Below are 27,964 nucleotides of genomic sequence, written 5' to 3'. Positions count from 1 at the left end.
CTGTAATCATTCTTATGCAATTTACTCGGCTACAGGAATTTTATAATTTATATACGTACGAGGAATAAATTCATAAAATTAACAACTATATTCGCTTACGGAACAGTTTATAAAATTCTTTTATAATGCCGAAGATGTCGTCCAGTTCTGCACCGAATGGAAACGGACTATCCCAGTTTGGAACCGTTGAACAGAATGTAAAAAACGTTCCGTCAACTGCAGCGAAAAGCTTGAATGGAATACCCGCCGCTGTCATCCCTGTTCCTCCTAGCGTTAAAACCCAGGTAAATGTTGACGTTGCCAATAAGGAGCCATCCCGTGTATCTGGGAAAACCAGTAGCCTAAATGCCGTTAGTCAACGTAACACCTGTTCCGCGAACGATGTAAGACGAAATCCGTTACGCGAAGTTCGTAGAGTTCGGGATTTTCAATGTCAGCTGTGTGAAGAGCGTGATAATGACGAAATGGTGCAATGTGATAGTTGCGATAGGTGGTTTCATTTCGTATGCGTACAAGTTACTGAGGCTGTAGCCAACGTTAGCTGGGTCTGTCCGAATTGTGCAAATGTAGAGCGTGGCCACAACAGTGATTTTTTTTTTTGAGACGATGGTTCTACAATTGATGAAGGGACGGTAAGGGAAAGTAATGAAGGACTTTTTTTTTCCCGGGAATGAAGGGGAAGGGTGGAAAGGAGGGGGGGGGGGTAATAGGTAGCTATGATTAACAAGTTGTCGTTGTGACTCCTATCTTTTGTCCAATGCTGGAAGGTGCATGAGTCGAACCAAGCTGTAATCAGAAATTATAACCGGATTTGAACCCACAACACCTGCCAGGGCGTGTCGCTCACTGGTACCCGTGTACCTTTGAACCACAGAGGCGCTGGACTTACCCCCCCCCCTCCTTTCCACCCTTCCCCTTCATTCCCGGGAAAAAAAAAGTCCTTCATTACTTTCCCTTACCGTCCCTTCATCAATTGTAGAACCATCGTCTCAAAAAAAAAAAAAAAAATATTAATATATGACTGACCGCATTTCAAGGTCATGACTAATGTCACGAGTTTGGTCAACAACAGTGATCATAATCAAACGGGCTTTCGTCAACGTCAAAATCCACCCCCCAACAGACCCCCATCAGTGCAGTCTAAAGGCAAGGCTAGTTCCGCCCGAAGTGAGGCAAGGAGATTGAAAGAGCTTGAATTGAATCGGCTTAAAGAGGAGTTTGAAATGGCGAAGCGATTCCTCGATCGGAAATATAAAGTGCTTAGAAGATGCGGAAGCGAAGTGTCATCGGTAGCTGATGTAAACGAAGACAACCAATCGAAAGTCGCAGAGTGGTTAGCCGAGACCGAACGTCACGGTGAAGACGCAGACTCCGGTCTAGCTGAAAAGGAGGTAAGCGGACAAACACCGAACATGTCGGTCTCAAAGAGCACCAAGCTCTGGATGTCATCCATCAAAACCGAAATCCGTCGTGTCTTCCTACAAACCAACAAGGGCAACGCTTTCAACGAGATGTTCAGTTTCAACAGGAACTAAGCTGCCCATAAATGCATAACAGTCCCATCTGACTTTTCACCACTTTTGAGATATACCTGGGAATCATCTTTAAATTAACTGTTCTTTCAATATTTCAAACAAAAAAGTTATGTTTGTTCCCAAGATGTTGAAAAAAATATCAAACTATGTCAGTCCCATATTACAAATAAACGCATAACAGTCACAGTAGTAAAAATGTATCAATAAGCATCTGTTTTTGGGAAATGCCTGGACCGATTCGCCTGCAGCAACTACCAAACGAAAGATTTTATGGCCTAGAAGAACACTATTGAGGAGAATTTGGATCGAATGTACGATTCCGAAGTTACAGTAGGAACAAGTTCCGGAATATATGGGAACATAGAAGCACCATGAATCACAACAAACCCATCATGTGACACCTATAAATACACGCATATGCAAATCTAGACTATTGGTAGTCGTATAAAGCGTTCAATACGTCATTGTCCGTGAATGTTCCAGATACCTCTACGGGGATCAGTTTCTGAATTTAACTAAAATACAACATGTGACATCTCTAAGTCGGTACTCGAAATTGCAAAACTAGTTTGAAATAGTTCATTTGTTGTCACATATAGTGTCCAGGATCACATTCGTCATACTCGGACACGTTCTGGGAGTGTTCCGGACACACAGGAAAGCGACCAGCTTCTGAGATCTCAAGATAACAAATTACAATACAATAAAACAACAACGACACGTGGTCTTGAAAATACTGCCGAGTCACCGACAACGCAAGGATCAGGGCTTGCTGTGCCTGTGACTGTTATGCGTTTATTCTTGCTTATTCAAGCACAAATAAACGCATATCAGTAACTTCGGCAGTTTTTCTAAGTTTTGGAACAAATTTTAGGTCACTTGTGAACAAATTGCTTGTAAAAGTATTCTGTTATGTAGATTCAAGTGATTTTATGACGATTTGGACTATTTGTTTCCAAAATCGATTCAATATTAAACAAAAATTGTCGTGGCTTCAACAGTGTTTTTCGCAGTTGCACGTTTTTGCAGATGTGACTGTCTTCCATTTATGGGCAGTAAGTATGTCACGAGTTCCCCCATCCGGTCTTGCCATGCAGCATAATCGCCAACTTCACGAACAACCAGCTGGTAAGCCACATAAACAGAGTGAGTCTATCCTTCCCGAAGGGTACCAGGTCCGACCAGTTGCAGTTCCACGATAGAGCAGCGGTCGACACACGACAAACTACACACGGACCTGTACCGGATCTCACACGTTTGAGAGTAAATCCAACATTTGTAAATGCGCCACATGACGCATTTTACCCGCAGTATAGCCGATTGCAAATACCTCACCAGTCGACGTTCTTTCCCTCGATGAACGCACGTAATGAATTTGCTCCGAACCAGCGTTCAACGCCGATACCATCGGGCCAACCGAGACAACGAGCTACAACGTTTGCTACTGAAACAGCCCCAATACCGACAAGTTTGGGCCAAGTGAGAAGTAGAGCTACAGCAATCGCTCCTGATGATACAATCTGCATCCTTAACCGAAACCAAATCGCGGCGCGACAAGCCGTTTCCAAGGATCTACCTGAGTTTGATGGAACGCTGGAAGATTGTCCGCTTTTTTACGCCATGCTCACGTCATCAACGCAGATGTGCGGTTTCACGAATGAGGAGAATATGGTGCGATTACGTAAATGCCTCAAGGGTAAAGCACTGGAAGCAGTTAGATGTGAATTACTCCATCCCACAAATGTGGCTGATGTCCTGTCAACGCTAAAAATGCTGTATGGCAGACCAGAAGCATTAATCCAGTCCATCATAAGGAAAATTCGTAGCCTTCCACCACCAAATATGGAAAAACTGGAAACAGTGGTAAACTTTTCGCTGTCGGTAAAAAATATGGTTGCTACGATTCGAGCCTATGAAGTCGACGACTATATTTTCAATGCATCACTTCGATACGAGCTGGTGGAGCGTCTGCCACCATCCTTGATCCTTTCCCAGTCTAGGCAAGATTCTCACGAGGCTATGTTAACGCAAATATCGCACATTTCAGCGCGTGGCTATATACGATAGCAGAAGACGCCAGTGCGGTGATGGTTACACCATGTCACGACCAGCGAACTCGCATTACTAAAAGAGATGGGTTTCTCAATCTGCTTGTTGAGTCAGAATCAAGCTTCACGGAAGATGCCAACCCCTATGCTAAAATGAAAGCAGATAATTCTACCGATCAGTGCGTAGTATGCAAAGGAAGCTGCCTGACCGTCGCCAAATGTAGCAGATTCGCGGAGCTGAGCTACGAATCGAAATGGGCAACAATAAAGGAGTGTAAATTGTGCCGAAAATGTCTTCGTAAGCATAACGGCTCCTGTAAGCAACAGAAACAGTGTGGGGTGAATGGATGCACTTTTCTACACCACCCACTACTTCACAAACACGAAAGTCAGAATGCTAACCCTTCGTCATCAAAACAAGTGTTACCTGCAATATCGACGGGATCGGAAACTGCAAGCTGCAACGTACATCAAGGCCAATCCGCAGTACTGTTCCGTATTATCCCAGTCATGCTTTACGGGCCAGAGAAAGTAGTGCGAACATATGCCTTCATTGACGATGGTTCCGAGTTGACGTTGATGGAGCAAAGCTTGGCAGATGAACTCGGAATCAAAGGACCTAAAAAGCAACTATGCTTGAAGTGGACCGGCAGAACCTGCAAAGTGGAAAACGAGTCTCAACAGGTGAACCTGAAGATCTCAGGATTACATAGCTCAACGAAATTTGACCTTTCGGGAGTCTACACCATATAGTCTCTGAAAATTCGACCACAGACGTTGATGCTTACCGAACTACAGGAAAGGTTTCCTTATCTATCTGGTCTGCCGCTCGAGGGATACAACGAAGTCAATCCACGGCTTCTAATCGGCCTCAACTATGCTAATCTCGGCCATGGAAGTAAGAGTCGAGAAGGAAAGGGAAACGAGCCAATTGCGATGAAAACTCGTCTGGGATGGACCGTTTACGGTAACTGCACCAAAATGGAAATAAACGGTGGAGAACTGCACCACCATAGCGTTCAGCATTGCGAGTGCAACTCACAAAATGACAATGACTTACATAGAGCGATGAAGTCGTATTTCGCTCTGGATAGTATGGGCGTCATTAAATCAAACATACTTATGTCCAGAGAAGATCAGCGAGCCCAATCGTTGCTAGAATCTCGAACTCGGCAGATAAATAAGCGCTACGAATCCGAACTTCTTTGGAAATTTGATCATGTTCGTCTCCCAGATAGCAAAACTATGGCGTTGAGACGATGGAAATGCCTTGAATACCGGATGCATAAAGATCCCCGTTTGGCTGACGCACTACAGATGAAAATCCAAGATCATGTAAGCAAGGGGTATGTGAGAAAGCTTACTTCTGAAGAGTTAGCCGTGTCGCGCGAGCGAGTTTGGTACCTACCGATATTTGCAGTAGTTAACCCAAATAAACCAGGCAAGACCCGTCTAGTATGGGATGCCGCAGCGACCGCTCATGGAATCTCTCTAAATTCACTGCTGATGAAGGGTCCCGATCAATTGACTTCTCTTCTCTCCGTGCTAATCCGATTCCGTGAGTTCAAGGTGGCAGTATGCGGTGACATCAGGGAGATGTTTCACCAGGTGCACATGCGAACCGATGATCAACACTACCAGCGCTTTCTCTGGAAGAGTGCCGAGGATTCAGAGCCTAGCGTCTACATCGTTCAAGTTATGACGTTCGGAGCCTGCTGCTCGCCAAGTATTGCTCAATACGTTAAAAATCGTAATGCGAAGCTTTTCGAACGAGATCACCCTGAAGCATTTGACGCTATAACTAGGCAACACTACGTCGATGATATGCTCGTGAGCATGGAAACGGTTGATGAAGCAGTGGCGCTGGCGCAGCAGGTGAAGAACATTCATATGCAAGCTGGTTTCGAGATGCGAAACTGGATCTCCAACTCTAGTAGTGTCCTGGTTCGGTTGAAAGAGGGTACGGCGGAAGAGAAAGACATGAATATCGGCGAGGAAGCAACCACCGAAAAAATACTTGGAATGTGGTGGAACACATCAACTGATTGCTTCACGTACAAGTTGTCCTCTCGATACGACGAAGCCGTCCTAACTGGCAGCCGACGACCATCGAAGCGCGAAGTTCTCCGAATACTGATGATGGTATATGACCCCATAGGGTTCATTGCGCATTTGTTGATGTTCCTGAAGACACTTTTACAGGAAATATGGCGAACAGCTGTCGGTTGGGATGACCCTATAGAGGACGCGCAGTTCGCAAAGTGGATGATATGGCTAGCAGTGTTTCCGGAGATGACGAAGATTAAAATTCCACGATGTTACCGGTCAGTGTTGTCTAAGAAAGCCGAGGTCGAGATGCATACATTCGTCGATGCAAGTGAGAGCGGATTTGCGGCGGTTGTCTACTTCAGGTTCCGTGAGGGGGACGTGATCGAATGCTCCTTCGTAGCAGCGAAAACCAGAGTAGCACCCTTGAAGTTCCTGTCTATTCCACGTTCGGAACTACAAGCAGCTGTACTGTACTCAATCAATGTTCGTAAGCGCTATTCCTGGTCCGATTCCAAGGACGTGCTATGCTGGCTAAAGTCCGATCACAGACGATACAGTCCATTTGTAGCCTTTAGGGTCAGCGAAATCTTAGAATCGACAGATATCGATGAATGGCGACGGATTCCCGCAAGAATGAACGTAGCTGATGAAGGAACAAAGTGGGCGCGGGTCCCCGACCTTTCTGAGAATTGCCGTTGGTTCTGCGGTCCACAGTTTCTAAGACAAGACACGTGGCCTGGGAAGCCTTCCCTGGAAAGAACGACAGCAGAAGAACTTCGTCCACACTTGCTTGTCCACACAGCCACGGTGGAATCACCCATCTCCCCACAAAATTTCTCTAAATGGAGTTCCCTTCTGCGTTGTACAGCACATGTCTTTCGTTTTGTCAACAATCTGAAACGAGTCCGCAAAGAACGTCTATCTGGACCTTTGACTCAACGGGAGCTAGCCGAAGCAGAAACTTATCTCTTCCGTTTAGCGCAGTCTGAAGTATATGCTGACGAGATTGCTACATTAGCCGTAAACAACGCACAGAAAAGAACACGAATAAACATTATCCGCCACAATCCGCTTTTCCGAGATGCTTTCTTGGACGAGAGTGGAATTGTTCGTGTCCGGGGGCGAACAAGTGCCTATGAATTCATCGATCGTGACGCAGCTGAACCCGTTATTCTTCCTCGGAATCATCACGTTACACGTTTGATCATCAATGACGTGCATGAACGGTTCAACCACCAAAACCACTTAACAGTCGTAAACCAATTACTGCAGCGCTTTCGCATCCCTTGTCTAAAAGCAACTTACCAAGCCGTGCGCAAAGATTGCCAATATTGTAAGAACTCTCAAGCACAACCGCAACCACCCATGATGGCCAAGCTCCCTCAGGCACGACTGACAGCGTTCAGCCTTCCGTTCACCCATATGGGGGTGAACTACTTTGGTCCGATTCAGGTTTCAGTGGGCCGCCGTTCGGAAAAACGATGGGGAGTTCTCGCTACGTGTATGACCACTCGCGCCATCTATTTGCAAGTCGCTCACACGCTGACCACCGACTCCTGTGTTATGGCGATCAGAAACATTATGGCTAGAAGAGGCGTTCCGGCTGTCATCTACAGCGATCGGGGTACCAACTTCCAAGCGGCCAGTAAGGAGCTGCGGACAGCAATTAAACAGCTGGATCACGATAAGTTCGCGAAAGAGTTTAACTCACCTCACACTCAATGGGTTTTCAACCCGCCTCTATCACCACATATGGGAGGAGCATGGGAGCGGTTGATCCGTACAGTCAAGAAAAATCTGACCATATTACAATCGAGCAGGTTGCCAACAGACGAGGTCCTGCAGAATGCACTGGCGGAGGTTGAAAATATAGTCAATTCTCGACCCCTTACCGAAATCCCGATCGAAGATGACTCCTCTCCCGTGTTGACTCCTAATGATTTTCTGCTCGGGTCATCGAACGGCTTAAGATCTTGGGCACCGCTCGACGATAGCCCCGTGCTATTGAAGAATTTCTACACACAATCACAACTCATGGCGGACAGATTCTGGCGGCAGTGGGTGCGAGATTATCTTCCTAGTATCACTCGTCGTACAAAGTGGTTTACTCCAGCTAAACCGATAACCGTTAATGACATCGTACTAATCGTCGACCCGAAAATGCCAAGAAATTGCTGGCCCAAGGGCAGAGTCATCGCAGCGCATCAAGGAAACGATGGGCAGGTACGTCGCGTGACCGTACAAACTGCTTCCGGGGGCATATACGAGCGACCTGCGGTATCCATAGCTGTGCTCGACATAGGCGTTGTTTAGAATCCGCTACTAGAGAATTCTTCGCGCATTCCGGGGGGAGTGTTGAGTGCGCCCTGTCGAGATGTACGTATCGATCAACCATCGTCCAACACATTGATCCAGCAACGTAACTACACCCATGCTCATGCGAGGGATCGTTTCGTCAGTGACGGGTAAATAAAGGGCAATTCGACTGTAAACAAACCAGAACAAAGAAGCTATAGAAACGAAAAAGTTCTGTAAAACATACTACTAAGAAATTTCTGTTCTTAAATTTACTTAAAAGATATTCTAAAGTTTAAACTTAAAACTAGTTAAATAATCATAGAAAGTGCACTTATATTTACTAAAAGTAGCTTGAGCGAGGATAGAAGGTGAGAATAATAAAATATCAAGCCAGCTTACAGCATTTAATATAGTTTTAGGAAGCATAAAACTACCTAGCGAGAAGCAGAAAGTGCATTGGATTCACGGATTTAAATTAATGTTCCTAAAAGCAAAATCACTAAAAGTAGGTTTAACATAAAGTTTCTCTATAATCACTATTCTGTAATCATTCTTATGCAATTTACTCGGCTACAGGAATTTTATAATTTATATACGTACGAGGAATAAATTCATAAAATTAACAACTATATTCGCTTACGGAACAAGCAGCTTCGGAAGCTGCCGGAAGTCCGCTTGGACGTAAGTGTCATCATCCATGATGAGACAATGAGGCTTCGTCAGCATCCGGGTGTACAGTTTGCGAGCCCGTGACTTTCACACCGTATTTAGCCGTTCGTCGCAATTTGGAGCCTTCTGCACTTTGTACGTATGCAGTCCCCTGGTCCTTGGCGCTCTGAACGAAAGACTTGGACAGATTCAACTTTTCGTTCACATCCCTGACCGAAGCATTGGGATTTCGCTTAAACTTGCTCACGACACGATTGTGATCCTGATAACTAACAGACCATCCATTCTAACCGCATTTCTCCTTCCTTTCGATGCTCAGTTTCGTAGTAACGTTCACAGGACTCACCGTTTACTGCACGGTTCCGCGTTGTTTTTCGAAGTCGCGATAAGAGCGTTGAGGTTTTTCCAGGTGCTTGCGCAAAATCAATTCGCGTCGTTGCTTTCCGGAAGACGCATTTTTTTCCAATTTTCGTAAAAACTGACAGCTATAAAATACAGTGTAAACAATACACTCTAAACTTACTTACTTACTTATGTATCCATGTCCGCCGGTCCGGCAAAACAAAGGGATGAAATCAGAGATCTCCACTGCTAACAGTTACTCGCCATGGCTTTTACCTGTCACCAGGACAGGTTCTCGTCTACAGCCCGGATGTCGTTGGCTAAGCTGCGACGCCATGAGCCTTTAGGTCTGCCTCTTCTACGCTGTCCTTGTGGATTCCAGTCGAGTGCTTCTCTGCAAACCTCGTTCGCTACTTTCCTCAAGGTGTGTCCGATCCACTTCCACCTACGTTCACCTATTTCTGTGGCTATCGGTCGTTGATGACACCGTCGATGAAGTTCCTCATTGGATATCCAGTTATCAGGCCACCAGGCACGAATGATATATCGCCGGCATCGGTTTATGAATACGTGCGGTTTTTGCGTTGTCTCCGCTGAGACGCACCACGTTTCACAGGTATACAGCAGTACGGATTTAACGTTTGAATTAAAGATTCGAGTTTTCGTCCGTAGAGTGATCTGATTTGAGCGCTAAATGGTTCGCAGACCTGCAAAGGCACCCCTTGCCTTCCTGATCCGTGTGGCTGAATCGGGCTTGGTACCATCATTGGGCGTTATCTGGCTACCAAGATATTGAAAGGTGTCAACCTGCTCGACTTGTTGTCCCGCATAGTTTTAGTTTTTGCTACATCGACTGTAAGAGCACTCGCAGAGGTCTTCTAATTTGTTCTGGATATCGTTTCGGCGTTGTGCGAGCAAGACAATGTCGTCGGCTAGGTCGAGGTCATTTAGTTACTCCATCGTTAGATGATTCCAAGGCAATCCATCCTACATTCAACAGTTTCCGCTTTGAAAATTTAGGTGATCGTCAAGGGTAACCCAGCGGGGGTGAAAAACAAATTTAAGCATCAGAAAACCTATCTTGACTAATTTTGATTAAGTCATACCTTACTGATCGTTATCAAGCTGTTTCTTCTAATAGTGTTATCTTCTTTACAACCAATTTATCTGGAGTACCGCAATGTTCTGTTCTTAGCCCTCTTTTATTTTCGCTTTTCATTAACGACTTGCCAACCACCGTAGACTATTGTTCTATTCATTTGTTCGCAGATGACGTTCAAATATATTACTGTGCCAATGATAACTTTGATCTACAGGATATCGCAGCAAAAATGAACCATTATTTACATAAATTATTGCTATAGTCAAATACCAACCTTTTGTCCATTAATGCCAGTAAGACTAAGGCTGTGTTATTTTCTAGAAGCAACAGTAACATTACTCTTCCTCCTCCCCAATTATTCCTACAAGAACGAATTTCATTTTGTGATAAAGTTACTAATTTAGGTGTTATGTTTACATCTCAGCTTAAATGGGATGCTCATGTGTTTTCCCAGTGTAGTAAAATATATGGCACGCTGAAGCAATTGTATTTGGTTACTAAGCATCTTCACACGTCAACCAAGTTGCAGCTTTTCAAATCTTTATTATTACCTCATTTTACATATGGCGAACACTCTTTGCTAATTCTTCCGTAGGATTTTTAAATAAACTTCGTATGGCTTTAAATGCATGTGTGAGGTACGTGTATAATCTTTCTAGATATTCCCACGTTCCTCACCTGCATAAGTCTCTGCTAGGTTGTAGCTTTTCGGATTTTTACAGGTCTAGATCCTGTGTAGCTATTTTCAAGATAAAGCATACTAAAACACCAGAGTATCTCTAGTATCTTGCAACCGTTGGAGAATTTGTGTACTAGAAACTTTTCTGTGCCGCGTCATAGCACTAGGGACTACAGTTCATCACTGTTTGTTAAAGACATTGTTCACTGGAACTCGCTACCAACGCTTAATTCCGCATTCTGGGTTCAATCTCAAGTATATACTACTAATACTATGAACTACTATATACTATGAAAGAAATACGTGCCACTCTGCGAAATATAATGTTTTGAAAATTTCTAGTCACTATGGGAGATTTCAAGACTAAATGTATTTCCAGCGAATAACACACACACACACACACACACACACACACACACACACACACACACACACACACACACACACACACACACACACACACACACACACACACACACACACACACACACACACACACACACACACACACACACACACACACACACACACACATACACACACACACACACACACACACACACACACACACACACACACACACACACACGCGCGCGAACGCACATACACACACACACAGGCGCGCGCTCAGCTAACATGATCAACGTGAAAGGATGTCAACAGAAGCAGTGTTTAGTGTAATCATATTTAGAAACTGGGTTAAGCAGATTTTAATATGTAGTAATTCATAGGGAGTCACCATCGAGATTTCCATCTAACGACGTTATTAGAACTATGAAGAAAACATACGCCCCTCCTACTAAGTTCATCGAAGAAACGTCTACGAAAATTTAAAATTGCAATCCATATTGAGTAGGCTGAATTCTTAGACCTATGGCCTATTTCAAGATCTATCTTCTAGATCTGCTGAACTTATGGACCAATTTCGGTAAATCTTACAAAGCTTTTATGGGAGTATCTTGCAAATGAAACATATTGTGTGAAATTTGTTTGCGCCATCTCCGAGAAAACGTTGGTAGAAAATTGAGAAACTCATACGTGTATATATAAATTCATACATACATACATACATACATACATACATATATACAATCAGATATTTGTCGATCTCATCGACCTGAGTTAAACAATGAATGACACTCAGCTTTTTGGGCTTTGCTAAAAAGCCAGGTATTCTACCATGCCACAATTTTTCAATTTTTCTTCTTTTCTAGCTTCCTTTTTTGATGAGTTTCAACTTAAAACTAATTTTTTTTGAGTTTGGGCACTGGGAAAAAAATTAAGTCGAAGGCCGATTTTGAAATTTTAAGGAATAAAAGATTTTTAACGTTTTATGACCACCATCTTGTCCAATATAAAAAAAACATGCCCCAATGCAAAAAACAGATCGAAAATCGTTTAAGAATTTATCCTAAAACGGCGATTTTACAAAGTCATATATTAGTTTTTCGCATATGACACAGGCAAAAAGGTAAACCTTTTTCGAAATATGTTCGTGAAATGTTTGCAAATGTACTCTAAGAACATGTTCTAATCATACCAACTAGGAAAACATAAAAAATTCTAAAATGAATTCGAAAATATTCTTGTTCGCCTGCTTGTATGGAAATCCCCCCTAGTGCAGTAGTATATTGATCGACGGCGATGAGTTTGAGGTAGTCAACGAATTTGTGTACCTTGCTTCACTGGTAATGGCGGACAATGATACCAGCCGTGAGATTTGGAGGCGAATTATCAGCGGAAGTCGTGGTTGCTATAGGCTTCACAAGCAATTGCGGTCGAGCAGACTAAGTCCCCGTACAAAGTGCACCCTGTACAAGACGCTTATTAGACCGGTTGTTCTCTACGGGCATGAAACATGGACAATGCTCGAGAAGGACCTGCGAGTGCTCGGCGTTTTCGAGCGACGAGTCCTCAGAACGATCTTCGGTGACGTACGGACGAACGGAGTCTGGAGGCGGAGAATGAACCATGAATTCGCACAGCTCTATAGCGAACCCAGTATCCAGAAGGTGACTAAAGCTTGACGGATACGATGGGCAGGGTATGTTGCAATAATGCCGGACAACTATCCTGCAAAAATGGTGTTCGCCTCAAATCCGGTAGAAACAAGACGACCAGGAGCGCAGCGAGCAAGATGGTTAGACCAGGTGGAGCGAAGCGGAGCGAAGGGTACTCGATGACCGAGGAATTGAAGAGCGCACTGTGGTACCGCCATAGGCCAATAATCGAAAAAACAATTGTTTTGTTTTCCGGTTTCTAAAATTTTTCCGAATCTATTATAAACCCAAGAAGGCAAAAATAACATTTTCATCCAATATATTTGAGTGACAGTTCATATTTGAGCGTAAGATGTGATATAGCATTTGACATTTTCGATATAAGCTTGAAAAACATGTGGTTTTTGGATTGTGAATATTGTCACCGTAAAGCAAATTTCAGTTGGTTTTCATCAAGGAACTTTGAAAAGCATCTATTTCTTACAAGTTGAGCTAGATATTCACTAATATTTAATTCACTGTTGTGCGTGAGTGAAACAGAAGTTTTGAAGTTACAGAAAATCTAAAACATTCAAATTGACTTTAGTTTTTAACTATGATTCTACCCGAATCTAATCATCAAATTACTATCTACTGATTCATTTAAGTCTTAAAAATGAACCTGTGAAGGTTTTAGCTGCTAATACTTGCTAATGAGTTTGGCGCCTTTGATTTAAGGATTGATAGTTGAGAGGTATGGCACGATGAATTTGATCTAATTTTGATTCATTTTACTATACAGCCTCTCTCAAGCAGAATTTGCTAAAGTAATGTATGAGGAATTTCTAGAGCAAGTTGTTGTGTAGAATATTGCAGTTTTACAAAGTACTGAAAGCTTGTCCTCTGGGCATTCCAAAAATATATAAAACACTGAAAATTGCTTGAAAAGTTATTGAGTTATTCTTGATAGTATGTGTATACCAACCCAAAAAACGTTTTTTTTGCAATAACTTGAAATTTTGGGGGTGTTAGGATGATGTCATATGTGTTTTAATGATGTACTAGGTGCGACTAACAACGTACACTAGGTCACTTGCAAAGTATATTAAAAAAAAATTTTTGTCACACCGTGTAATTGGTTTAAAAGTGAAATTACTTGAACATTGCAGAACTATTTTGTAGCGTTCGTCCTCTGGGTACGCAATCAATACGGTAAAATTTAAGAAATAAGCTATAAACTGCTCGAATGCTGGTAGATAAATACTCATAATATTAATTATCTTCTTCTATCTATTAATAAATTGCCCACTTATAATCATTTGGTGATTTATCACGTACTCGTTTCAATTGCAGAATTGTCTAAAGAAACAGCGGAATCGAATAGTAAATATATTGAAAGTTTTCGTTTCACTCATACCCGTTAGATGCCACCACGGGTAGCTACCAAAACCTTTTGCAATGATTATTGCTAAGTTCAAATTCATTCATTGCAATTTTCTTCAAATCCAACAAACCAAAATTACCTCAAGAAATGTTGGAACTATTCCATATTTAGATTGAAGTTTGTAAAATACTTGGATAAATAACATAGAAACGTTTGAATTTCAAATATTATCATTATATTGCTTGCAATTTTTTGTTGTAGCAAAAATAAACATACAAAACTGAAAAATAAGTACAATAAGTATTTTGGAACTACCTTCAAGTCAAAACAAAGAAAAACGTGGCGTTAGCTTATTTAGAGAATGACAATGAAACATGTCTAGTAACAGTGCTCCTAAGTTATAAAAGTATTAAATCATCCAAATTGAAATAATTGTAACGAAATCGTAGACATACAACTTTGACGTGTGTTTTGGTTAAAAGAGACTTATTTTCGTCCATTTTGATGATACTGAACTTCATTGTCATGAAAAATCCATTTTAAGTACTATTTTAAGTATGGGCGGTGTCTTATGTTTATGGTAATGCTACCTCGCTCAACGATTTTCTTTCAAATATAATAATGAAACACGTGTTACCAATATGAGGTTTATATGTATAATGCATTACTTAAAGTTAAATCCAAACCATTGCTTTTAAAAACATGTCCGTCTATATTCGTTTAGCAAAACATATCAGAGGGAAGAGAAGGAAAAAAGTTATTATGATAAACTTCTGATAATGGCGTTCGAGCCAATCGAAAGCGTGAACAGTAAACCACCGTTAACATTCACCACTTTCACCACTAACAAAAGTTTATCCCCTGTTACTGCGCTAGTTGAAATGGTTCGTTTTGGAAGTTACGGCATGATAATGATTCGAAAGGTAATTGCAAAGAAAATGCCAACAATATTCTTTCCAACTGCTTCCAACCCAGGATAATATGGGTTGGATATGGGATATTTTGGTTTGCTGTTTGGTTCAGTACGGTTTTGTACATAAGTTATACATACGATCAAACGATGTAACTGTTTGTCGTTTACTTTTGCTGATTTTACCTCGTAGGTTGATATCTAACGAACCTTTTTGGAAATCTGATCAATCAACTCGTTGATGCGATCACTCTTACCCCGCAGAGTCTTCGGATGCGGTCCAATCATTTGAATGAATTGAGGGACATCCGGCGAGACCTGTTAGTGAAAAAAAAGATTCGATTTTGCATTGATATTTTGTTAACAAAAGATAATCTATTTACTAGAGTGAATTTGGCCAACGCCTTCATAGTTCGGTACAGGTGCTCCTCGGTGGGTTCCGAGTTGAAGAACTGCAGTAGAGCCATCGAAATCTCAACGGCAACGTCGTCAAATACTACGGTTTTGACTTCCTTACTTGCTAAATTATGGACCAGCGCAGTGCCGATGTCCTTCAGTCGGGGACAGGTGGCCAGTAAGCAGTGGACAGCCACCTTGGTTGTAGCACGAATATTTGAAGTGGTTTGGTTGTTATACGACCACTCCGAAATGTACAACAACCATTCAGATGCGTTGTCGTTTTCGAAAAGGTTGCACATCTGAAAATAAATTTCGTTGATTCTTAGTACTTTAACTTTTTTAAACTCTTACAAAAAGCGCCATAGCCTGTTGCTCTTCCGGTGGATGCTTATCAATGTCTTGGGCAAAGTTCATCAACACGTGCTCCCGTCTGTCCTGATGCAATAGCAGGATGATGTCGTCCTTAAGAGCCGCATTCGCCAAAGCACGGAGTAAATGCACCCGAACTTCTGTCGATAGTGAACTGTCACGAAACATGCGTCCGACGAATACTAGGAACCCGTCGCCCAGTGCCCAGGCGCCTTCGCCAAGCAGTAAATATTGATGCAGTTCGTCCACCGCTATTTGTTCTTCCTCCGATAGCTTTCCGTCAACCAGATTTACCAAACATTCCAACTCCAATTTCGGCTGCAATCAGAAGTTTGTCAAGCTACTATAAAAGAACCTACAATCATGGATTTACTTACGTCAACTTCCTTGAAAATGATTGGTTGTTCTCGATTTTTTTTGCGCTCCTCCTCTGCAAGTCGCTCCGCTTCTTCCTCCTTTAGTACCTTTTCTGATGGGAGCATTTCCGGTGGGATTGAACCGTTGACGCCGTTGAGGCCATTCTGGGATTCTGCTTCGCCTTCCGACATTCCGTTCGAGTTCTGATCACTATCAGCCGAGTTCTTTGAGTCTCGCTTAGATTTCTTCTCCTTTTTCTTGGTACTTTTGTCGATCTTATCACGAATCTTGTTTCGTCGCTCGTTCAGCTCCTGCGACTGCTGCCGGGCTTGTTCTATTTGATTATTCAGCTGCTCGAGACCGGGACTGGGTGCTCGATTGCCACCAACGGAATTGGATTCGTACTGAAAATCGCCAGTTGGATCTCCGACCGAGCCCAGACGCTCGACTAGGGATAGCAGACCCCCGCCCAACTGTGACAGTATCTCCTGGGGCAGATCAAGAATGTACTTGGGAATACCGACCCCGCACAGGAACTGACACAGGTCCTCGCTGAAGGTGTTACAGTTGTGTCTTATTAGGTTGTACTTGGAGCCTCTGTTAATAGTCAATGAAGGACAATCAGAATTATAATTATATATATCTTTTTTTTCTTGAAATGTGAGGGTTCATGCGGGTATTTTCAGCCTATTAAGCGGTGGCCTGAACAATATTCATTAATTACGTTGAAACTATATTTATTCGAGACAAGATTTTCATACCAATTGGTTGGAAAACATTTACTGTATATCTGGGTGCATTTAGATCTTAATGAAACGCTAAATTTGAGTTACAGGTTCGAGAAATGATGAGGTTGCTGCGCTCATTTTTATTGTAGTATCTGTGTGGTTTGGATTTCCAGCAGGCCGAAAGCGCCTATATGGTACAAACCATAACGCAATCCCCTGAATAACTCAATGGCTGGTACTGCGCGTGCTCCAACCGTAATTTCTTAGTTGCACAATTGACAATAAAGCTGATTTTTTGCTGGGGCTTATCGATAGCTTATCGCCTACCAAAATCCAGATAAATCTATTTGAAGAACCTTGAGAAATTGCGATGAGCAAACAGCACCACCCAAGGGCCTATTGGGTGGATTACTGTACTTCTACAGCAGACCAAAAGGAAGGCAGATGGTTTATGTGTCAGTGTTTTTCAAGCGTTGCCTACATACCGGCAATATAATGGATCATTGAAGATACTGATTTTGCAATGACAACAGCTTGCTTCTGGTACTACAGGCATACCTCGATATAAGACAGCCTCGTTATAAAACAACCTCGATATAAGACAATTCGATATAAGACAATTTTGTCTTATATCGAAACAAATCCCTTTGACATAGCTGGTAACGATACCAGAGCTGGTTTTCCATTCTGAAATCGGTGCCATGAAGATGTTCATTATTTCAAAATAACCCCAAAAATAGTAAAAAACTAATAGCTCAAACAATAATAAATAGTTCAAAAACCGTAAACACATAAAACAGAGCAAAACTGGCGACCGCTAATGCATTTTTTTTTTCGAAAAAAACATGTTTCGATATAAGACAATTTCGATATAAGACCACTTTTAGAAATTATAAATTGTCTTATATCGAGGTATACCTGTAGTGTACATTAAATGATCGAAACTATGATTTCGGAACAATAATTAAGCATTAAATGATTTTCACAGTTCGGCAGCTTTATCTACACCGGAAGTACCATTTCCGGACATCGCACTGCTAAGTTTGTCTTAAGGTAGCAGAACAATCTTTTTTCTTATGAACCAATGAAGCATTAAATTCAGCGTGCTCTTAATGCTCCTACATTAATTAGCATCAATTAAGCATCAAATAGCCGAATTGTGCAATTAATGTTCTGCTAACTATACACTTGCAGGTTGCAGCTTAAGAAATATTTCCACTAGTAATTGTGGAAGGAGGACTTCAAAACTTTATTTTCTGATCTAAACAGAAGTATTAATTTTTTGCTCACTGGTTCACACTCGCACTGTATTCAACGGAAAATGTGATCAACACGGCTTTGGGTGATTCCACTCTCTGGGTCCGTCGCTCGCGGGTGAGAAATGAGAAGTCTTCCATATAATTACTTGTGAGTGTGTAGATAATGTATGCGTGCCGCTCGATTTGCAACAATAGTTTAAATATATAACAATATTTCCTGAGAAAAATGAAAATGGAAATAATACTTTAGTCTTCATCTTTTAAAAAGATCAGTTCCTACTTGATCATATCAGGAGTATTTTTTTTTTAATCAGCAATGCTTTCACAGCAGGAATCTTTACTTACGACATAACATACACAGATAATTGAAGAAACTCATGGAAATGGAACTCGGTATCGAGGACCCTCCCACGATCAAAGAGGTAGAAGATGAATCGTAAATTAAATACTAGAACAAAGTGCCAAAATTTCATTCGGCGCAATTAGAAACAGGTCACTGTCTGTAAAAAGAAATGATCTCTTCCGGCACGAACCTGTGCCATATTTTCTGCAACCTTTGGTTACCGTTGGCTAACGACGACAGCAAACATGCAGCCGAAACTGCATAACGAAAACGCCTTCGCCCAATTACCAAAGAAAAATTAAAACAGAAAACTGCCGGTTTGTCTCTGTCATCGGCCCGCGTTATTTTTAGTCGGTCGAGCCAGAAAATCTTTCCCATTTACTTCGAGCAGGAAAAAAGAAACAGTGTGCTCCCGCCGCAGAGCAACAACATTAACAAAGAACCAACGGAAAATCTCTGCGGATTTTCTGTAAGTTCTACTGCGACAAGATGTATGGGGCGTCTCCATAGTGGCATTGTGCATTTATTTTTAAAACCGCGCACCGGTAAATGCGGCAAAATTCTCACCCTGTACGTCATTTACACTCTTGCGCTTGCGGTGCGTATAGAGCATACATACACTAAATTAGGTTAGAGAACCACCATCAATCACACACACGGACAGATTGGAAAAAGGAGGAAAAGAAAATAAATCAGATTTGGGTCAGTGCACTCACCTGAAGGTACTTTCCGCTAATCCACGGACATAATCTGTGAACACAGGTAACGGTATGAAGGTCTGTCCGATTATTTCCTTCTTAAGTGGCTCACCAAGCACAGTAGTACCCTACAACACAATAGAGAGAAAAATTCTTCATTACTCAACGGCATTCACCACAAAATCAAAACTAATACGCAAATATCCAATAAAGTTTGTTCACCTGTCACCGCAGCTAACAGCAGTTTTCAATTGAATCAACAGAACTACCAAATTTTACCCATCACCAATTTACCCACAAAGCCGGAAAATCTTTTATTCCCAATCGGGCACGTTTTTTCACCAAAGATTTCCCCTCTGATCGGAGAACAGTCGTTAAGGATTGTACGAGCGCGAGACTACTGAGTAGACGATCATGGTTTCTGCCGTTCCGTCGCATTTTCCTCTCAGCGGGCACAAAAATGTACTCGCAAACACCTACAAGCTCGGAAAAGTTCTTCCCGGCGGCGTAGCGCAGAGTTTTCACGTCGTCGTCGTTGTAAGCGTGAAGGCTTCCATATTGGTGGCAGTGAGAGCGTTTAATTACACTCTGAAATTGGTTTTCTATCGACATGATCATTTTAAGTGCCTAGATGCTAGATCTTTTTATTATGATTCGTTATTCCTTCCTTTTTTGATTGACAATAAGTCACTTAACTTTTTTCTTTTACGGGAAGAGTAAATGTTTAATGTGACAAATCAAAAATAAGATGAACTGAAAATCTTGATCTTAGACAAAAAATATCGACTCAACGAGGGTGAGAGTCGAACTCACAGCTCTCAATCTCTAGTTGAGCTTGTTGTTTACACACCAATTACACCACCAGGTCGTCTGATATCTTACAGTCTCAACATCAAGTTTTGTTGCGTTATCGTGGCTACCACTAGGTGGCTACCACCACAGGATGCTGTTGACGGGACAGCAACCACGATTCACCGTTCTCATATGCTAACCGAATAGCAAACCAAGCTATCAGCCAGCGTGGCAAGAACAAAACGAGTCGGTAAAGTTCGATAACGCAACAAAACTTGATGATAGACTGTAAGATATCAGACGGCTTGGTGGTGTAATTGGTTAAACAACACGCTCAACTAGTGATTGAGAGCTGTGAGTTCGACTCTCATCCTCGCTTAGTCGATATTTTTCGTCTAAGATCAAGATTTTCAGTTCATCTTATTTTTGATTTGTCACATTAAATATGTTTCATTAGATTGCAAAATAATAGTGATCTGTGAACGTTTCTAATGTTTAAAAATTCATAACTTTAAATCACGGAACCGACTTGCGACTTTAATTATTTTGTTACCAAATAGAAGGTATTTATTCTTTATTACCGTTTTGATTCAAACTTCGAACACTTCGAACAGCTATGCTGAAACTTTCTTCAAAGAAAAAGGTTCGAAAACATCTTTATTCTACTCCCATAAATGGTTTAATAGCATGACAATTTAATTATTTTCGTGTTAAAATTTTGAAAATGAGGATAAAATGTTAATTTACATTGAAAAACACTAAAAAACTGCTGTTCGGTTTTGATTCAAACTTCGAACACTTTCATGGTCGACATTCAAAGCTCGAATATTTCAGCCTCAGACATCGAATACTTGTATTACTTTGAAAAGTATTAATGTTTTTAGTGTCATTTAACTTAAATAAGTGAAATTTCATCCTTTTTTTAAACACTGTCTTTTTAAAATAAGCTAACAGTCTGATTTAAATTTTTCACACAATAATTAGTTTCAATCCGTACTTCTGTAGTCAATTGCTAACCCTCTAACGGGCAACATCGTAAAAACGATGCGATCAAGCTAATGACTATTTTATCATGAAAGTACACACAAAAAAACCTTAAGTTCTGATTTTCATGCAAAAATAATTATCTGGAGGAGCGCCAGGTATGAAAAAGTTCAATTTCGCTTTTTCTTTTTTCGTGTTTAACGCTCTGCCCAGATATTTTTTCAATTCAGATATATCACAAAATTAAAATGATGCATGAAATTTACTCATAGAAATTTTTTTTAGGGCAATCATTTTGTTCTAGATGTCCTTTTTCTTCAAAAGTAAAGGGAATATTCGCGCATTAATTAGGGTAAAGAACTAGTTTTAAGCAGTCTAAGCGGGTCACTGATTGTTTTACCTTATTACAAGCGATGGGTTGACTAAGTGGGGGATATCAGCATACCAATCTTCTAGCTATCTTTAGTTCTTCAAGCTGTTACCATTGGAAGACACTATTGTTGATCTAAACTTTTGATTTTTCGCTTTAAAAGTTGGAGCGGCGGAACTAATTTTGAACACACCGAACCCATTTTCACCCGCAAGGTGCTATTTTAAGCAATCCTGAAATCTGAATATTTTTACGTCCCGTTAAAAAATCCCTCGAACTTTTGCCCCTATTCAGTAAGTTCGCGTTCCTATCCGCGACCTACTAATCGGCATCTGATGCGTAATCGGCATAGCGTATCGGCATAGATGCGTAAAATGCCATCTGTCTAAATTGTTTATCGGGGCATACACTCACCGCACCGTTCGGCAAACGGTATTCGTCGTCTCTTTTATTCTCTGGTGTTCTTATGGGAAACTGCGAGTTTGACGTCTCACTCGCTGTTCATAAGGATGGTGGAAGAACAAAAGAGGTAAACAGATAGCAGTACAAACGATCCGACTGGACAGTGTTGTCAAAGCAAATAACATTGAAACACATCGTTGCTTTATTAAATCACTGAGAAAATCTTCGAAAATTATTGAAAAAGCTGTCTTTTGTGTTGTTTTCAATAAAGAAAAATTAATTATGAACATACATTTCTCTTGAAAGTATTGAACCACGTTTTCACCATAGGAGGTTTCAGTTAATTTCAAACTTAAAATTCTTATTTCCAGAACCGAAACAGTGTCTTGGCAACACGATAGTTCATCAGTTGTGCTGCAGCTGCTGCTAGTGGTGAACAGGTTCCGTCAATTCAGAATTTGTTTTCAGTTTTGTTAGAAAATAATAAAACTTTTGGCTAGTGACAAAGCCTTAGATAATAGAAAAAAAGAGACTGAATAATATGGTATGTGACAATTGAGTGCTTGACTTTCAGAGTGGTTGTAATCAGTGCTGAAAATTTGATGAATTCGTTAGTAGCGAGGTGGCGATTGCTGAAGAGAAGCTGAAAAATGTACGTTTTTGGACAACAATTTTTAATTCATCATATTTCTTGTCGGAAACCCAGTAAATTGTGCTTGTGTGAATCAAATGTATGGTTAAGTTATTTGTGAAGATGATCCTATCAAAAGATTTTGAAAATATGAATAAAAAAGTGCATTTTCGGATCATTTATGTTCAACTGATTAAAATAGGTAACACTGCTTAACTCGTTCCTTACCCTATTTTCGGAATTTTTCGGAATTTTTGTTTTTGAAAGATGATAACATTTGAATGCATGGTCAGAATGCTATGATACTACTATCAATATGTCAAGAAATCTGTTCTGAACACATTTTGCATAATGCAAATTTAAAACAAATTTCGCATGCGGCTCTGGAGCTCCAAAAGCGAAGGCCGTCTACAGACGGTCTTACCCGTTAGAGGGCTAATATTTTCAAACTCTATGTACCACCTCTGAAGCAAGTCAACTTTGTACAGCTCTACAATGCAGATAATTCATTTTCCCGAAGGAAAATTCGGAAAAACCTCATATTATTCGTGGGTGTTCGAAGTTTGAATCACACCTCAAAACATGATTCAAACTTCGAACGCTTTTCATTTATCTAATATATTTGAAATAATACATGAAACATTGTATTTTAACCCCTCTAAGGTCTACATCATTTTTAACACCGCAAAATTTACTAAAATGGCCATAACTTTTTTATTTTTCAATATTTTTTCACCAAATTTGGGAATTTTGCCGAAAATATTTTCTATTCTCATAATATCTATAGATAATGGCCATATGTCATATGGTCCCGGAGTTATTCCGGAGTTCCTTGGGGGACCGATATATAGCTTTTATAGATAAAGTTGCCAAATATCTAAAATTTGTTTGAAATCTGTTGATTTTTGTAAACATATCATCGACTGTGGACATATCAGTTACTTTGCCGCAGTTAGGAGCCATGGTGCGCGCCACCCGGATCCGGGAGGACACTATAAATCCGGAACCGGTTCCCGTAACGGGACATTTCAGCATCAGTAAAGCATGTCGTGTCGCATATCAAAAAACATCAGCATTCGACAAAATAGCGATTGGTGATCATCCCATGTCTCTCAGAGGCCATATGGCCGGTTCCGGGTCCGGGGAGGGTTTCTTTTCTGATTCAAGCACGGAACGGATTTCGGAGGAACCTGTCCGGGACCTGAAATCGGCCATATGGCCTCTGAGAGACATGAGATGATCGCCAACCGCCAAAGCACGTTCATCACAAATATGACGTGCCATTCGAATGTCCTACTCTTTTAGATTCACTGTCTTTTGCTCCGAGAAGGTTTAACTAGTTTACTTTCACAGCTTATCGCTTGTTACATAGCAGAAAATATGGCACATACGCAAACATTTCTGTTTTATTTGTATGCGAGTTCTTATCCTCCTACCACAGAAGTGAGGGGTCTCAAACCATCATAAAATAAATAAAATCAAAATAAATTCATGCTTCCAAAAACGCCCACATGCCAAATTTGTTTCCATTTGCTTGATTAGTTTTACAGTTATGAAGAAATTTGTATTTCATTTGTATGGGATCCCCCCTCTTAGAAGAAGAAGGGATCTCAGTACACCATCGAAAAACATCTTACCTCCAAAAACCCCCACATGCCAATTTTGGTTTCTTTTGCTTGATTAGTTCTGGAGTTATGAGGAAATTTGTATTTCATTTGTATGGGAGCCCCCCCCCCTTAGAAGGGAAGAGGTCTCATTGAACCGTAGAAAGAAATCATGCCTTCTGAAACCCCCGCATGCCAAATTTGGTTCCTTTTGCTTGATTAGTTCTCAAGTTTTGAGGAAATTTATGTTTCATTTGTATAGGAGCCCCCCTTTTACGCCCTCCTTAAAATTGCTCTCTTACCCCCCTACAAAATTGCTGGTCTTTTCATCTATCCAACGACATATAAATTGTTCAGTTTCGTTTAGTAGTTTAGTAGTTATTAGCATTTGAAATCTTTCATTCAAACGTTACACTTCTATTTTCGTTTTCACAAAGTGCTACCCAGCCCCAGTATAGTAAACAAAGACGTAGTCCTACGTCAAAATGAATTTTCCGATTCAATTACATTGTACCAATAGTTGCGCTAATGTTCCCTTAATTAAGTTTGGCGTTCCTTTAATTATGTTATTCCGTATACATTGCTAGGTTGCTAGATGCTAGGTGTAAATACATTGCAGCACAACTATAGAAATGCGCGCCTATAGTTGTGCGCTTCAACTGCGCCTATAGTTGTGTTAGATTTTAGAAAATCGGCATTTTAGCAAATAATGCTTTAATTTTAAATGGTGTACTAATACTCCTAAGAACTTGTTTTATATAATGAACGTAATTGTTTTATTTAAAATGCTACGGTGAACGAAAATATGCATTAATAATTAACAGTAGCGCAACTATTGGTACTACCACAACTATTGGATCAACTACCCTATAAATATAAAAATTAATTTCTGTCTGTCTGTCTGTCTGTATGTTCCTTATAGAATCGGAAACTACTGAACCGATCGGCGTGAAAATTTGTATGCACGGGTTTTTAGATGCGGGGAAGTTTTTTATGATGGTAAGAGACCCCTCCTGCCTCTAAAAGGGGTGGTTCCCATACAAATGAAGCACAAATTTATGTACAACTCGAGAACGAATCAAGCAAATGGAACCAAATTTGGCATGTGAGGGTGTTACGAGGCAGGATTTTTTTCTATAGTGGATGGAGACTCCTCCCCACTTTAAGAGGGGGGGGGGGGGCTCCCATAGAAATGAAACACAAATTTCTGTATAACTCGAGAACTAATCAAGTAAATTGAACTAAATTTGACATGTGTGGCATTTTGGAAGTATAAATGTTTTCTATAGTGCATTGAGACCCTTCCCCTTCCTAAGAGGAGGGGATCCCATACAAATAAAACACGAATTTTCTCATAACTCAAGTACTAATCAAACAGTGGTCAAATCTTCCGACAAAAAAAATCAAGCATGTTTGGCATGTGGGGGTTTTTGGAGGCATAAATTTATTTTATGATGGTTTGAGAACACTCACTCCTGTGGTAGGGGAGAAGGGGAGAACTCAAATACAAATACATACAAATAATATAGAAATTTTAGACTCTTCCAAATTACCAGGTCACGGGTGTTGTCGGTGCCGGTCACTGCGGGGGGAGCGGGGAAGTGGCAGTCCCCCGCAGAAATCACCTCTGTCTAGGTTTATTTGTTTTCATAGGTCTACTGACCTCTATTACTTTCCTTCAGTTGGGTCTTAATGAGCAACAGCGAAACACTATATTCCGCGTTATGGTCAACCGAGAAGTGGTTTTCCGCGAAATGGTATTCGGTGAAATGTTATACAATCACGGCGAATATTTAAAAGCTATCCGCTTTATTTTATCTGGCTAAGCAATGGGGGAAGTTGGTTTCTTTTTTACTGTGTGGAAAAGTTAAACATTTGTAGGTATATTAAACTACCTATGCTTTCATAGTTACGTAACTGCCAAAATGAATCATCTAAGGTTGAACTCCTTAGAAATTTGCAAAACTCGAGATTGTGACATAGGTCTTCCGAGATTCACGGTTTATGTACAACATAGTTTAATTTGTGGCAATACGAAGTTTGTCGGGTCAGATAGTCACTGGTATAATAAATTCGTCGCCTTACGAATTGGTGATATTCTTAGTCTGAGTCATTCAAACAAGTGGTAGTGGGCACCGACTAAATTGAACCCAGGGGACGAAGCCACCAAGTAGAAAAAGGATCCCGATTTACGTTCAGTTCAGATATCATCTGGTTGAAAGGCTCTGCATTTCTCCATGAGCAGGATGCAGGTTGGCCTTAACATTAAACTGTGACCACGGGGAAGGAACTTCGCTCGAGATGTCTCATTGGGTCCCAACGACGGTGTTTGACTTAACCACCTTCAGGTGCTGTGGCATCCTGCATAGGACGATGTACTACCTTGAGGTGCTGTGGCATCCTGCATAGGACGATGTACCTATGTATTCCGCTACACTGTAATTTACGACGAAAGTCCCACAGGGGCGCTCAAACTCGAATCTCTTGTATAGGTATATACATTTGAAACATTCGAATAAATCGATATATGTTATGCTATGCTATAAATATTTCGTGTTTTGTAGGTGCAGAATTGCAAACGGTATCGTTTATCACATCATTGCAAGCATATTAAACAAGGCGCCTCCATCAGTTCTAATAAAAAGGAGGGGTAGGCAATTTTTGGATTTACATTACACCAGGCTTCTAATCTTTTTTGTGTTTTTTTTATAATTCAGTCATCACATATTGATTATGCCCATCACATTTTTGCGGCTTATATTGTAGGGGTACACATTTTGGATCAAGCTGAGAGCGTTGATGATGAGCAACAAAATATCATGGATTTTCACCGCACAGGGGATCATCAGTTAGTTTCTTCGCATCCTAACATTATGACTACACCAGCATCAAGTAGTCTACCGTTAAAAATAACACATTCCTCACCATTCCTGAGATGCGGCTAATAATAACTATTAATAATAGCCACAGATGCATTTTCTGCGATGCGGCGAACGAATATAAATATGCAGATGACATTTCAAAACGGCACATAATGATCTGAAATCTTGACAGACTGCTATATACAGTACTGGCGGTGTTTGTAAACTAGCAGGTGAAAATTATGTTTTGGATTGAGCACAACGACTAAGTTAATCACTCCGTCAACTGCCAAGTTTTCGCTTACTTTTTATGTTCAAGTAGTTCGTAAAACCACAGAAAAATGGACATTCCTGCAAACGCCATTACGAGAAAGGTAAACGATTAATCGTTCGTCGGAGGTTGAATGTTTTATTTTGCAATATGTATTTTCGAAACGGTAGGTTTTGCGTCGCAGAAAGTCCACACAGTCCACGCAGTCTCCGCTAGGTAGACCAGGTACGTGGGAGCGCTACCAATAAATTCCAATGACATGCGAAGTATAGCGTTACCACTGCCAAATTGCTCCGCGAGGCAAATCTTTGTGTGACGCTTCGTTTGAGTCAAATGCACATTTTGGAATAAACAGGAAACAGTACGGCACGGCTGCTGCCAATTTAGTTTGCCTGGAATTTGATCCATATATACGGTTCAAACAGGTAACAAGCAAAATGATAAATATACAGAAGTACGTATATTTATATTACAAAATACTAAATACCTACTGGTTTTTTCTGTTAGGAACACCAAACGAATCCAAATTTAGTTAGTATCACTCACCTTTTGTTGCTATTTTTCTTTTAGTTTTATTACGCCTGTATGTTGACCAAATAACATATTTATTTTTACTCGGACCATTACTCATTCAATACTTCCTCCTCACTGTATTTGTTTTTGCTATTTGTTTACTTAAAGAAACCGCTGCGATTCATAGTGTGCGCTCGCACGTGGTACGCCCACCAGTGAAGAGTTTAATTCGATAGTGGTCGAAAAAAAAGCCGAAACAGTGAGGAGATATATGTACTCACCGGTATACAGCTGGTGATGCCATTTGAGCCGAAGAAATGCTCTCGCCCGAAAACGACCACTGCCGTGTGCCAAATACCTTCGATGTGACGTCCTGGAAATAGATGAT

General features: G+C 40.9%; 2 protein-coding genes across 6 annotated transcripts in view; one reads left to right on the top strand and one right to left on the bottom strand.

Annotated features, from left to right (window-relative positions):
• Positions 1-134: 134 nt before the first annotated feature.
• LOC128746075 (uncharacterized) lies at positions 135-7,945 on the top strand. The gene is made up of 5 exons (XM_053843126.1): positions 135-490; positions 1,124-1,391; positions 2,847-3,535; positions 3,583-4,267; positions 4,337-7,945. Exons 1-5 carry the CDS (start codon positions 135-137, stop codon positions 7,943-7,945), a joined length of 5,607 nt encoding a protein of 1,868 aa, XP_053699101.1.
• Positions 7,946-14,733: 6,788 nt separating this feature from the next.
• LOC128736941 (uncharacterized) overlaps positions 14,734-27,964 on the bottom strand; it is a 31,913-nt gene continuing 18,682 nt past the window's right edge. For all 5 annotated transcript variants that reach the window (XM_053831458.1, XM_053831466.1, XM_053831490.1 and 2 more), the window contains exons 3-8: positions 27,858-27,949; positions 19,167-19,276; positions 16,141-16,717; positions 15,746-16,081; positions 15,379-15,693; positions 14,734-15,313 (exon numbers count right to left, since the gene is read on the bottom strand). In XM_053831458.1, the coding sequence (XP_053687433.1) occupies positions 15,197-15,313; positions 15,379-15,693; positions 15,746-16,081; positions 16,141-16,717; positions 19,167-19,276; positions 27,858-27,949 (1,547 nt within the window). In that variant the 3' untranslated portion in view covers positions 14,734-15,196. The remainder of the gene's footprint in view (positions 15,314-15,378; positions 15,694-15,745; positions 16,082-16,140; positions 16,718-19,166; positions 19,277-27,857; positions 27,950-27,964) is intronic.

This window comes from Sabethes cyaneus, chromosome 1 (assembly GCF_943734655.1).
Source record: "Sabethes cyaneus chromosome 1, idSabCyanKW18_F2, whole genome shotgun sequence".
In the NCBI taxonomy this organism is placed as follows: domain Eukaryota; kingdom Metazoa; phylum Arthropoda; class Insecta; order Diptera; family Culicidae; genus Sabethes; species Sabethes cyaneus.
The sequence above is the reverse complement of the archived record's forward strand: the minus strand, read 5'-3'. Positions and strand labels throughout refer to the sequence as shown.

Excerpts from the sequence above, each read along its gene's own strand:
- LOC128746075 (XM_053843126.1), top strand. The coding sequence starts at position 135 with ATGTCGTCCAGTTCTGCACCGAATGGAAACGGACTATCCCAGTTTGGA. Across the intron at positions 3,536-3,582 it reads TTGATCCTTTCCCAGTCTAG|CGCGTGGCTATATACGATAG; the intron begins GCAAGATTCTCA and ends CGCACATTTCAG. Across the intron at positions 4,268-4,336 it reads TGGAAAACGAGTCTCAACAG|TCTCTGAAAATTCGACCACA; the intron begins GTGAACCTGAAG and ends TACACCATATAG.